General features: G+C 46.5%; 2 protein-coding genes across 4 annotated transcripts in view; one reads left to right on the forward strand and one right to left on the reverse strand.

Annotated features, from left to right (window-relative positions):
* Positions 1-6,085, forward strand: part of rtn4rl1b (reticulon 4 receptor-like 1b) — a 57,780-nt gene extending 51,695 nt beyond the window's left edge. The window contains exon 2 of the mRNA XM_069911795.1: positions 1,294-6,085. Coding sequence (XP_069767896.1) covers positions 1,294-2,612 — 1,319 coding nt within the window. The 3' untranslated portion in view covers positions 2,613-6,085. The remainder of the gene's footprint in view (positions 1-1,293) is intronic.
* Positions 1-13,675, reverse strand: part of dph1 (diphthamide biosynthesis 1) — a 745,916-nt gene that overhangs the window by 711,882 nt on the left and 20,359 nt on the right. The gene's annotated exons all lie outside the window — the stretch shown is intronic.

Here is a 13,675-nt window from a genome sequence, read left to right on the forward strand (position 1 = left end):
TGATTAAATCACTGCCTGATTTTAAATCTTCGATTGTGTTCCCTAGAGTTTCGAAGAGTGAAGGTGACCTTACTCAAACGAGCACATCTTGAGGGGATTAAAAGTTAAGATGTTTTCACGACTGGGAGATTCAGGAACAAGGGTCACAGGGACAGAATAAGGGGGTTGCCAGTTAGAACTGAGGTGCATAGAAGTTCTTCCTCTCAGAGCACGGCAGGTCTTTAGAATTCATTGCCATCACACTCCCCCCCCACCCCCCCACCCCACCACCGAAGGGTGGCAGGGAACTGGCACAGAAGAGGAATTGAGGTCTGCAAGGGTCAGCCATGGTTATGTTGAATGGTGGGGTCGGTTTGTGGGTTTGAGGAACCGAGTGGGCTACTTCTTGCTTCTACACATGGAACCTTCTTGTATTGGTGAGACTCATTGTAGCTGCTGCACTGGAAGACAGGCTGGAAGATCGCAGAAGTATAAACTGACGAAACAGCGATCTCTGGTCCTTGGGGCCAAACCTGCAGGTGCCCAAGCAGACATAATACACATTTTGCGTGCCCTCTTCAGGCATCGATCCCGGAAAATCTAAGCAAGGGCCAAATTTTGTTTGTCATGGTGTTAAGATGGGCACGTTTAGAAGACCCGATCCACAGGACAGTTGCGCCACTTATTCCATAATTGTGCTTTATCTCATTCCACCTTTACATTTAAATTTAGACATGCAGGCCCTTCCAGCCCATGGGCCTACATTGCCTAAATACCCTAATTAACCCATACATTTTGAAAGGTGGAAGGAAACCGGAGCACCCGGAGGAAACCCACGTAGACACAGGGAGAACGTACAAACTCATTACAGAGAGCGTGGGATTTGAACCTGTGTTACTAGCGCTGTTAAAATGATGCACTAACCACCTTGCTCACCGTGGCATGATTATACTGAAATGATGTGTGATGTTCCCTGAATAGATTTATGTTTGTTGCCTAATGCCATAACATGGAATTGAATGGTATAAAGTTAAAACACGATGCTGGAGAAACTCAGCAGGTCAGTATCCTTAATACAACAAAGATAAAGATACATAACCCATGTTTCGGGCTTGAGCCCTTCATCAAGATATTCATATTAAGCCTGAAACGTGGGTTTTATACCTTTGCTGTATAAAGGACACTGTTTGACCTGCTGAGTTTCTCCAGCATTTTTATTACTTCAACCATGGTGTCTGCAGACTTTCGAGTTTGACTTCTTTGAATGGTATAAAACATTGTTGGGACTCACCTTGTCTTTTTGTCCAATTGCAGGGAGAAACCTCGAACTGTTCCTTGTGCTACTGGGATTGGAGCTTCACATCTCTGTCTCTTGCCCCCGACACTGCGTCTGCTACCCGTCTCCCATGACCGTCACCTGCCAGTCGCACGGCTTCACCTCCATCCCGGAAGGAATTCCGGCCAACAGCGAGAGGATATTCCTCCAAAACAACAGGATAACCCTTCTCCTGAGGAATACGTTCAGCCCTTCCACAGTCACCCTTTGGTTGTATTCCAACAACATCACCTTCATCGACCCAGAGGCTTTCCAGGGCTTCAGCCTTCTGGAGGAGCTGGACCTTGGAGACAACCGATACCTAAGGTTTCTAGATGCTGAGACCTTCAATGGGTTGGAGAGGCTACACTCTTTGCACCTCTATCGATGTGGCTTGACCTTCTTGCCCAATGGAATCTTTGAAGGTCTCCACAATTTACAATACCTTTACCTGCAGGATAACCACATCGAGTACCTTCAGGATGACCTATTCGTGGAGTTGGTTAACCTCACTCAGCTCTTTCTGCATGGGAATAAATTATTGAGTTTGTCCCAAAACACTTTCAGGGGCCTGGTTAACCTTGACCGGCTCTTGCTCCACCAGAACCGGCTTCACTGGGTCAATAAGCAAGCTTTCCATGATCTGCGCAGGCTGACAATTTTGTACTTGTTCAACAACAGTTTGAGTTTACTCCCAGGTGAATGTCTAGCAGAACTTGGCTCGCTGCAGTACCTCAGACTGAATGGGAACCCTTGGGAGTGTAGTTGTAAAGCACGGTCCTTGTGGGAATGGCTTCAGAGGTTCAGAGGATCGAGCTCCAGTGTCATCTGCGAGTCCCCCAGGGAGGTACAAGGGAAAGACCTCAAGGTCCTCTACGCCAGGATCTTCAAGAACTGCACGGCACCCGATTCACTCAACCAGATTCGGACGAGCCCCAAGCAGCATCCCCATCACTCAGGCAAGGGCAGGCTGGGCGGGGGTCCGCCATCACGGGGCACGGCGCTGGCCAAGGGCCAGAACGGCACGGGCCAGCGGGTTGGCTCAGCCAAGAACTACCTGGGAGAGGCTGCACCCAAGGAGTCAGCGGACGGGCACCTGGATGGGGCGTGGGGCGCTGACTACTTGCCGGACGCTGGCCAAAAAGGGCAGACCATCCGCCCATACCCCACCAGGCACAAGACGCGGATTAAATGCACCAGGCGCACGCGACTGGAACTCCCACCTGGGATCCAGCAGCCGTCCGGGAGGGGACTGAGACCCGGTTCCAGTCCCGGGTGGCTCATCTTCATCCTGGCTTTAGTCCTCTTTGTCCACTGAGAAACCCCACCTACATCAATACCCCCCTCTTCCTCCTCCTCACCCCAACCCCCAGTAATGAGAAGGGCAAAAACATTCTAACACTGCCATCAATCCATAGGGACCAAAAAATATATATTGAAAGAAACAACAACAAAAATCGCTAACTTTTGAAGTGACAATTCTTTTACTGTGTGCTCAAGCAGAACCGTGGATTTGTTGGATGGAATTCCATTTTGGAACATTGGAGATTCTCGGAATAAGACCACCCTGTACTGAGCCACAGCACCGTGGTTCCCACTTTCCCCAGTCATCTGGAAGACACCACTTGGAAGTTGTCCTTCAATTAAAACAAAAACACAACCCCCTCCGCCCCCTCCCCTCCAGTGCTGCTTTGACGTTCCCCGGTCATACTGCGGGGGAGAGGTTCTCACCCCCCCACCCCCTCCCCACCAATCGCACCGCTCCGAATCACGAGGGCGATGAACGGGGACGCAGGCAATGGTTGTCTGCAAAATTGCACCGACCCTGAAACGGAAATGACTGGATGGCGTCACTGACTTCTGAACCAGGTTACTTTGCTCCCAGATGAATTATATGCATTGTATAATCACGAAGGATGATCAAGGTCTGGAGGGCAAAGCTTGATTCATCCTGGTATTATAAACTGGTGGCCGGATAATTGTATGAAAAAATTCCCAATGGAATATTTTTTTTTAAAGTGTCAACTTATCATTTGCTGAATGCACAACCCTTATATATTAAGACATCTTGATTTCTGGAAGTCTATGTTCACAGATTATATCATTACTGTTACATTTTATGCTAAGGTATTTCGTTTCGACCCTGAGAATCAGAGGGCGTTTTTTTTTAAACAGGATCTTTGGATTCGGATGCGAGAGGCTACGCTGAACCGGCCGCCTTTGACTTTGCCACTGCCTTGGGTTCAAACGCTGGCTGCCTGAAGCCACCGCCGAACGGTGTAACCTCCAAGGCTACAGGCCAAGAGCGGGAAAGTGGAATGGGATGGGTTAGCATTGGACACGATGGGCCAAATGGTCTCGGTCTGTGCCATAAATTTCCACTATCTTGTGGAAACAACCCTGATATTCTGGATGTGGCTCTGTATGATGAAGAAACAAAATCTTCTCATTTATTTTTTCTGTATTAAATATTAAATTTGTCGTACCTGAATTTACAGAATATCTTTAAATATATATATAATATATAAATATATATATATGCACGTTCACATATATATATATTTATATACATGTATAAAGAAAAGCTGTTTTTTTGGAAGAAATCAAGGTAATAATTGCAGTATCCCTTTTTGACACCCTATCCACATGATTGTGGACAGAAGTGTTTCAGTGATGTTTGCACAGGTCGGGAGTGGGATGTGAGTTTATTGTCATATACATGAGTAAAATGTACAGAGGTGCCGAAATTCTTCCTTGCTGCAGCTACACAGATTTGTAAGATGCACCAACTACAAAATTATCCAAAAGTACAATATGTCAAGGCAGAAAATGAAATCGTTAATATGAAAGATCAGTAAAATTCACAGCTGCCATTAGTGCAAGAGATCAAAAAAAATGGTAATTCAGTAGTGCAGAGATCTTTCGGTGGTCCCAGAGTGGTTTATAGTTAGGGTAGTGTGGGGGAGGTTCAAGAGCCTGATAGCTGTTGGAAAGAAACTGATCTTGAACTGAGCGGTAAAAACACAATGCCGGAGAAACTCAGCAGGTTAAACGTTGGGTTTTTTTTACAGTCATGTTTCGGGCTTGAGCCCTTCATCAAGGTATGGAAAAGTGTCGGCAGGCGTCCGAATGAAAAGGTAAAAGGGGAGGCGTAGGTTGCAAAGGCAGGGGATGATAGGTGGAGAAGGGACAGCTGGCATTTTTCCATACCTTGGATGGCACAGTTGGCATAGCGGTTAACGCAATGCTGTTACAGTGGCATTAATCGGGACCAGGGTTCGAATCCCGTGCTGTCTGTAAGGAATTTTCACATTCTCCCCATGTCTACATGGGTTTTCCCCAGGGGTTCTGGTTTCCTCCTATCGTTTAAAAAGTACTGGGGGGTTGAGGTGGCATAGGCTCGTGGGCTGTTACCGTGCTGTATGACTAAAAAAAGGCTCAAGCCTGAAACGTCAGTTATATATTTTTATTTTTACTATATAAAGGACACCTCTTGACCTACTGTGTTTCTCCAGCATCGTGTTTTTACTTCAACCACAGACTTTCATGTTTTACTTATTGAATCTAGAGGTGCTGGTCTGCAGGTTTCTGTGCCTTCTGCCTGAAGGGAGCAGTGAGAAGAGGTTGTGACCAGGGTGATGGGGGGGGGGGGTCCTTTTTGATATTGGCTGCCTTCTTGAGGCAGTGCCTCACTTAGGTTTTGTGCATGGCAGGTCAGTGCCTGTAATGGACTTGGCTAGATTTGCCACACCCTGCAGCCTTCTTGGGCACTTAACTTTCAGTGCTGCTGAGGGCTGGAAAGAGGTGTCAGAGACCAGAGCTCAGGGTGTAAACGTCAGCCGGTTGGTGAGCCAGAAATAGAACTTCACCTCGATTAAAAAAAGCTGTGTCTGAATAATCAGTCTCCAGCACCGATCCTTCACTCAGAATATGCTGATACAACTCTGACCACAGCCGCCCCATGCAAACCTGTTTCCAGAATCCTTCCATTGAAGATGGCTCATTTAAAATAGCAGGTGCTACCCTGTGAGCAGCTACTTGGATGCAGGTAATACCTGTGGGTGCTGGGACTGGGTTGGTGTCATGGCAGAGACATTGTGGATCTCTGGAGAATAGGAGGGCAAACCCAATCTATAGGAGGAATCCGTTGTGTCCAGAGAATGGATTCTAGAACAGCCAATAAACAGTATCTCTCTCTCTCTCCCTCCCTCCCTTTCTCTCTCTCTCTACGCATGCACACACTGCAGTGCTCATTTTGAAATCTGTTGGCCAGGCCACCATTGGCATCAAACATTTCCCCCTGATTTGGGCCAACCTGGTGTTCTCACTATGATGAACTTGGGAAAGATTCAGTTACGGGTTGTTTGAGTTCAGTGTCACCTCTACTGAGGTGCAGCGAGCAGCCCAGTAGTGAACCCGTACACAGTACAAGCGTTAAAAACACAGCAGGGAGTGCAGAATCAGGGAGAGGCCAGTTAGAACATGAGGATGGTGGAGCGCAGGCAAACAACAAACTAGGCTTGCCAATACTCTACCATGACCAGATGGTCTGGTCACCGATTCATTACCACCATCTCATAGAGCTCCACAACAAGCCCTTCAGTGCAACAATTCCCCACCACATCCTCAGGGCATAAATCTATGCTCTTCTCCCTCATGTTTATCTCTGATCTGTCAGTACGTTTATGCTATTGTTACGTGACAGAGGTGCACCAAAGAAAAGGTACAAGGACTGCCTAAAGAAATCTCTTGGTGCCTGCCACATTGACCACCGCCAGTGGGCTGATAACGCCTCAAACCGTGCATCTTGGCGCCTCACAGTTTGGCGGGCAGCAGCCTCCTTTGAAGAAGACCGCAGAGCCCACCTCACTGACAAAAGGCAAAGGAGGAAAAACCCAACACCCAACCCCAACCAACCAATTTTCCCTTGCAACCGCTGCAATCGTGTCTGCCTGTCCCGCATCGGACTGGTCAGCCACAAACGAGCCTGCAGCTGACGTGGACTTTTTTACCCCCTCCATAAATCTTCGTCCGCGAAGCCAAGCCAAAGAAGACCTGTAGCAATGGCCCCTTATTTTGGAAAAGCAGGATATGGGAGGGTCCACTCTCCCAACACCAACACTATTATTAATTAAACATCATCACCTAGGGAAACAAAACATCACCAAGATGAGATGATAAAGCACCCAAACACAGCAATGTTTTTGCATGCAGAATGGAAAGGATTTTAAACATTGATGAGAAATGTCTGCTCTAAATAAAAGCAGCCACAGGCTCTTATTACCCATTTATCAGATCCTTTAACACCCTTCCAGTGGAAAGGTTCCATTTACCATATAATGAACAGGCAATTTGTACAACTCTCAACAAATAAAATAGTGGTGTAAACGACAATTTACCAAATTTTATTTCCTGCTTATGGGGTTGTTTATTTTTCCCAAAATATATAAGGAAAATGCAGTAAAATGTTATTGAGCAAAGTGAATCAATTCTGCAGGAACTGGAGTCAGACCCAATATCAGTGGGTATTTTTTTCATTTTCTGACGCAAATTATTTCATGGCAGTTAACTTTTACAGCAGAAGTATTTTATTTTGGCAGATTAAATTTTAGCGGTGTAGTAGTGGAGCAGCTCCCGCCCCTCTGATACAATGCTAATCTCTGGAGGCTGGGAAGGGTGCCAAGACTAACCCTGATCTGAGCTGAACACCAGCTTCCGAGGCCAGAGTTTGTGATGCTGACTGCAATCCATCCTGATGGGTATCAGGACAGGAGAAAGCTTGGATATCATACCCACCTCCCCCTCCCCCCCCCCCCCCCACAACAGTTGAATTACCCCTTCCTCCCAATGGATTTTGTTTTCTTATGTGTTTGTGGATATATCATATAAACATTTTTAATACTTTATTAAATTTTTGTAATGCATATATAATGCAGAACATTCAAGTCAACATTTTGGTCACAATTCACAGTTAGTGCCACACTATGACATCGCCAGTGCCCCGGTTTCGAATACTCCACTGCTGTACCTTTTCCTTGTGACCTGCGTGGGTTTCCTCCCACATTCCAAAATCATACAGGCTTGGTAGGTTGATTGGGTGTAATTGGGCAGCACAAGTTTCATGGGCCAGAAGAGCCTCCTGCCCATGACGTACTGTTAAAATTTAAATGTTAAACCCATGCTATTTCCACTACTGCCATCAGTTATCATTGAGCAAATTGCTTGTGAAGTTGAACACACATTCCAACTAATTAGTATTGTATAGAGCAGTGGTTTTCAAACTTGTTCTTTCCACTCACAGACCAACTTAAGTCATTCCTATGCCATAGGTGCTCTGTGATTAATAAGGGATTACTTTAGATGGTCTGAGAGTGGGAAGAACAAGTTTGAAAACCACTGTTTTAATCGTACCTCATTGACTCGTCATGTGCATGGCTCCATAACTCCAAAGGAAATGGGCCAATGACAATTTTTCTCAAACAAAATATTTCAGTAACAATTGGGTCCAGAGCAGTGGTTGGGGGACAAGTCGGGAACCCAGTGCACATTAGTGTAGGTCTGCTGGACTTCCCTGTCATAAACCAGATGGGTCTTTGCAACAACCAGTAGCACAGAGAAGATTTTATTGCCGATTTGTTTGCAATTACAGGAAGTTAGATTCCTCTTGAATGGGGACATGGATGTAAGATAAATGGAGGTCATGGTTATGGATTGTTGTGGAGTAGGTTTTCCATAGGTCGGCACAACACCATTAGCGTTAGCACAATACTGTTACAGTGCCAGCGACCTGGGTTCGATTCCGGCGTGGGTTGTAAGGAGTTCATACGTTCTCTCTATGTTTGTATGGATTTTCTCTGGGTTCTCTGGTTTTCTCCCACTGTTCAAGAACATACAGGGGTGGGGGGAGAGGTTGTAATTGGGTATAAATTGGCTCGTGGGCCAGAAGGGCCTGTTATTGTGTTGTATGTCTATAGTTAAAAAAATATTGTGGGCTGAAGGATCTACTCTGTGCTGTAATGGTGGGATTTGAACTAACATCTTTTCATCATTAGTCCAGGTTTTTGGCTCCAACTATGATCCTGATTGCACTAAAATCTCTGGCAGTGGGTCATTAGGGAATGGGTGAAGAGCCCCAGTGGGATTGAACCCCTGAACGAGTCTCAGCTTCAGGAGAGGAAGGTGGTGGAAGCAGTCGGAGGGTCAGACAGCATCCATGGTCAGTCCAATGGTCAAGAGAAGCATTAAAAGACAGAGGACCTAGGGAAAGGGAGAGAGAGTGACTGGTTCTTTCAGTTATGATGTAATATGTGACTGTTTCTACAAAGAAATAAAAGGGATACTGCAACGTTGATTGTTTTGTCAGTGGTGTTTACTGGTTGAAGCAATGACCACACACAAGGAGTAGCCTTCAAGCCAAGCAGCTTCCACACCACCTGGAGCTGCACTGGTAATTCACCCTGGAGGTTGTTGGCAATATCCATCAGGGACACACACTGGATCGGCACGGTTAGCACAACGCTGCTATCGCGCCAGCAACCAGGACCACGGTTCAAATCCAGCGCTGACTGAAAGGAGTTTGTACATTCTCCCCGTTTCTGTGTGGGCTTTCCCTGGGGGCTCCAGATTTCTTCTGCCCTTCAAAATGTACTGAGAGCGGAGGGGGGGGGGGGGGGTGTTGTGGGTCAATCAGGTGTAATTGGGCGGCACGGGCTAGTAGGCCGAAAGTTACCATGCTGTATGTGTAAATTTAAATTTAAAATCTATATCTAAATTTAAAAGGAGAAATGTCAAAGCAGGATTAACCAGAACCATCAAAACACCTGCTAAGTATTGCTTCCTATTTGAAACAAAACAGAAAGGAAGACGATTCTTCTGTGAGCGCAATATGCCCTGTTTGATTTCCACGCAATTTTAAAGCAAGTTTCCTGCGAGCAGTTGATAGTCCCAGTTTCAGTCGGAGGGAATTGTTTTTAGCCTAGATTTTGAAAACCCACTCATAGTCCCTGTTGCACGTTGCCATGATGGAATCTGCCAGAACCTGGCATTTAAGGTTCCGTCCATTACGGTTGACATAGTTGTTGGAGTCAGCAATCGGGACCGGGGTTTGAATGTAAGGACTTTGCACTTCTCCCTGTGTCTCTGTGTGGGTTTCCTCCAGTTTCCTCCCATTGTAGGTCAATCAGATGTAAATTGGCCGGCACAGGCTCGTGGGGCAAAATGGCTTGTTACCGTGCTGTATGTCTAAATTTAAAATCACCACTATCTCACGCTCTCTCCTCCTTCACCGGCTCCCAACGTCTTGGTGCGTCGGGCAAATAGCAAATCTTGCAATAGGGAGTATGGTTCACAAGGGGAATGGAGGTTCCATGATAGATCTAACTCCTTTTCTCAACCACTTTCCCATCTTGGGTCACCAGACATGAAGCAAGTGTCAAGAACCTATCAGCAGCTTTCGTCTTTCTGAGGCATATTCAAGAGTTGAGATTCCTTTTAGTGTAATGGACACAAACTACAGAGTAAACACAAAAGTCTGCAGATGCTGTGATTGTAGTAAAAATGTGCAACTGCTGGAGGAACTCAGCCAGTCTAACATTTCAGGTCTGAGCCCATACCTTGAAGAAGGGCTCAGGCCCGAAATGGCAGTAATAGATCTTTAGCTCCTGTGGACACTGCGAGACTGGCTGAGTTCCTCCAGCAGTTCTGTGTTTTGACAAAATACACAAAAAAAAGTTCTTCTTCTGTTTACTTTGTAAAGACAAATAACGAAGCATCACTAGACCAGTGCCCATATCTGGTCAAGAGAAGCAAAAGAGACATTGTGAATCCTGCCACTCCTCTGGTGTCATCACCTCTTGTACCCTTGTGACCTCCGTAGCTGCACAGTCCCCTATCTGGTCCAGCGGTGAACTCGAGCTCCAGGCGTCCGAGTCTTTCTCCTCGACCCTGGTTTCAAATCTCCAGATATGATCAGGAAGCTGTCAGCACTCGAGGCCCATCGGGAGCCCTTGTTTGCCATTGGCATCCTCAGGGATTCTGGTCCACGGTTGCCAGGAGCTGGTCTCCAGCAACCTGTGGCCTGGTGCAAGGCCTTCCTTCGCCTGATGAATCCCGCACTGAAGCCCAATCTTTTATTTGTCCACAAGATATGGGTTTTGTGGCATTTATGGCCAGTCCATAATTATCCCTGAGAAAGCGGTGATGTAACTTCAGGAGAATCGCAGGAACAGAAGAAAATAGGAGCAGGATGCCATTCAGCCCCAACAAATCTACCCCACCATTCAACATGACTACTCCTCTGTGCCATTTCACCATTAACCTCAATTTAAATATTTATCTATCATTACCCTAACTATTTTTCATGGTCCAACCTCCAACCACCATCACCCTCAGGGGCAGGAGGTTCACCGCCCTCTTGAGAGGTTTTTTTCATTTTTCTCTCTTAGAGAATTGATTAGCTCTGTGTTTAGGGTCACCGAGACCAGAGCTGGTAAGGACAGCAGCTGTTGTATTTTCATGGGTAGAAGGTAGAAACGGGCAGTGTTGGGGGGCTGGGAGAGAATGAGGTTGGTGGCCGTGGAGGGGAGGTGACCAAAGGTGATGAGGTTGGAGATACTGTTGGAGGCAGTGGCTTGATGTGTCTTGGTGGGGTCCTGTGGGTGGGGTAGACAGGAGGAGATGTCTGAGAGTAGTCGATGGGCCTTGGCAAGGTAGAGGTCAGTACACCAGACCACAACACCACCCACCTTGTCTGTGGGTTTGATGGTGAGCTTGGGATTGTTGTGGTGGAGGGCAAGGCGTTCAGAGGGAGTAAGATAGGGGGTGGTAAAGTTGAGATGGTTGATGTCTCGGTGGCCATTGGAAATAAAAAGGTCCAGAGCGGGAAGCTGGCCAGGACAAGGTGTCCAGGCGGAGGAAGAAAGCTTGAAGAGGGAGAAAGGTTCTTGGGAAGTGGGGGGGGGGTGGGGTAATGATAATGGAAGTGAGCTTGGAAACGGAGGAGATGGAAGAAGAGTTTGGTATCGTGCCGTGTTAGAGGTGTGGGCAGAGGGGGGTGAAGGTGAGGCCTCTACTGAGGACTGAGCGCTCCACCTCAGAAAGGGGATCGTAAAAAAACCAAGCAGGGGTCAGAGTGGGGATGGGTGTTGTAGAGGGTGTTGGGGGGAGGGGGAGGAGGAGAGTTGGGGAGGAGAGCAGTTTCTACTTCAAAGGAAATGCCAAGAAGTTTTGATGACCATCTGCTGCTGTTACCGAGACTAGTCTCTTATTGCAGATGTAGTTAATGGGATTGAAATGCCACGAAGTCCCAATCAGACATGATCTCATGCTTCTGAATCATTGGTCCAGATCTTTGGGTCACTTGTCTAGTCAAGACAAAGCCTTTCCACTGTTCCAATCAACCACCCCCCCCCCCCGCCCCCCCCAATATCCTGGTAGGATTCAAACCATTTTCTTTCTCTTGTTCATTAGGTTCAGGGACAGGGTGAATCTCTGTGTTATTATCTAGGCCCATCTCCAAAAGACAAACAAACAATCTGCTATAGGAACTTACCAAGTCAAGTTACATCAGTGGGAGAAAAGGAACAGTCGAGGTTTCAGACAACAAACCCACCGTGTCCCTCCACAGATTGTAAAAACACATTGCTGGAGAAACTCAGCAGGTCAAACAGTCTCCTTTATAGAGCAAAGGTAAAAGTACATAACTGATGTTTTTGGCTTGAGGTCTTCATCAAGGTATGGAAAAATGTTGGCAGGCATCCAAACAAAAGAGTGTGGGGGGGGGGGGGGGAGGCGTGATTGCAAAGGCAGGAGGTGATAGATGGAAAAGGAAGGGATGGGACAGTGGCTAAGGGGAGGAGGAATGGCTGGGTGAACAGAGAGGGAAGGGGGAAGGAGGAGAGATGGAAAGGGGAATGGAAGGGGGGAGGGGGAAGTTGGGGTTGGGGGGGGAGGAAAGAAGAGATCAGGTTAGCAGAAACTAGAAAAGTTAATGCCATCTGGCTGGAGAATTCCCAGATGGAAAATCACGTGTTGTTCCTCCAATTTGCGGGTGGTCTTGGTGGGATAGTGCACAAGGCCATGGACAGACATGTGAATATGGGAGTCTGACACAGACTGAAATGGTTGGCTACTGGGAAGTCTCTGTCATTGATAGGTCTCCTTTCTCTCCAGCCAATTGTTTGCTGCTCCAGCTTCCAGCAGTTTCTCTCTCTTTCTCTCTCTCTCATCTTTAAAAGACAAAGTTGGGGGGAGAGATTAGGGGAATGACCCCAGCAGAGAGATGTGGAAACACAATGCTGGAGAAACTCAGCAGGTCAAATAGCGTACTTCATGCAGAAAAGATAAAGCCACATAACCAACATTTCGTGTTTGAGCCCTTCATTAAGGCTGAAAGGCCTCCATCATTGTTGTGGAGTCATGCAGCGAAGAACAGGCCCCTTGGCCCATCTCACCCATGCTAACCAAGATGCCATTCTGGGCTTGCCCCATTTGGACTATACCCTTAACCCTTCCTATCCACGTATTTGTGCAAATATCTTTTGAATGTCAAAACCATATGTGCTTCTACACCTTCCTCCGGCAGCTCGTTCCAGGTATGGACCACACTCTGAGTTAAAAATTGTCCACTCAGGTTCAAGGCCAGTTTAAGGCCAAATGATGCCCCAAGCACAGCCCAACAATAGTTCCCCCTCGACCCTTCCATTGTCTAACTGACAAGACATTAAGACTCAATAAGTGCTGAATGTGATATAATAGATTAAAAATTTAGTTTCTTCCAGGCACCACAATTATAGTAAGTATAACCCATTTTTAAATTTTATTTATTTAACACTAAATAGCAGTAAGCAATATAAGCAAATTAGTTACTTATAATGAGGGCAATAGGAAATTGTGGGGCCCTAGTTCAACTGCACCATGGTAAATCGGGCTCTTTCCTTGGTGCCCTAAGTACGTGCTCAGGCCCATCTCAAATTTTTTTTCTGGATTAGATTTTAATTTAGATTTAGATCTTTGCATACAATTGGATTACTATGGGGAAAAGGAGCCAAGTCCACGGCCAGATAACTGATCTTATGGAGCATGTTTGATGGCCTATTCCTGTTCATTCCTTGACGAAGGGCTCAAGCCTGAAACGTTGCCAACGCTTTACTTTCTATGGACATTGCGTGACCTGCTGAGTTTCTCCAGCAACGTTTTCATTTGGAGTATTGCACTACTCCTGCTCCTGTTTCTTAAACTGACCAGGGTCAGAGGAGCTAATACGTTTGGTTTGGAATTTTTGGGAGGGCAGAATGATGCCAGTTTTTTTTAAAAGGGAAGGCTACACAGACTGAAAAGGGGAAGTATTTGAAATGTTAGTCAGTATGGAAGGTAAGCTAGCTG

This window comes from Narcine bancroftii, chromosome 14, assembly GCF_036971445.1.
Source record: "Narcine bancroftii isolate sNarBan1 chromosome 14, sNarBan1.hap1, whole genome shotgun sequence".
Lineage (NCBI taxonomy): Eukaryota > Metazoa > Chordata > Chondrichthyes > Torpediniformes > Narcinidae > Narcine > Narcine bancroftii.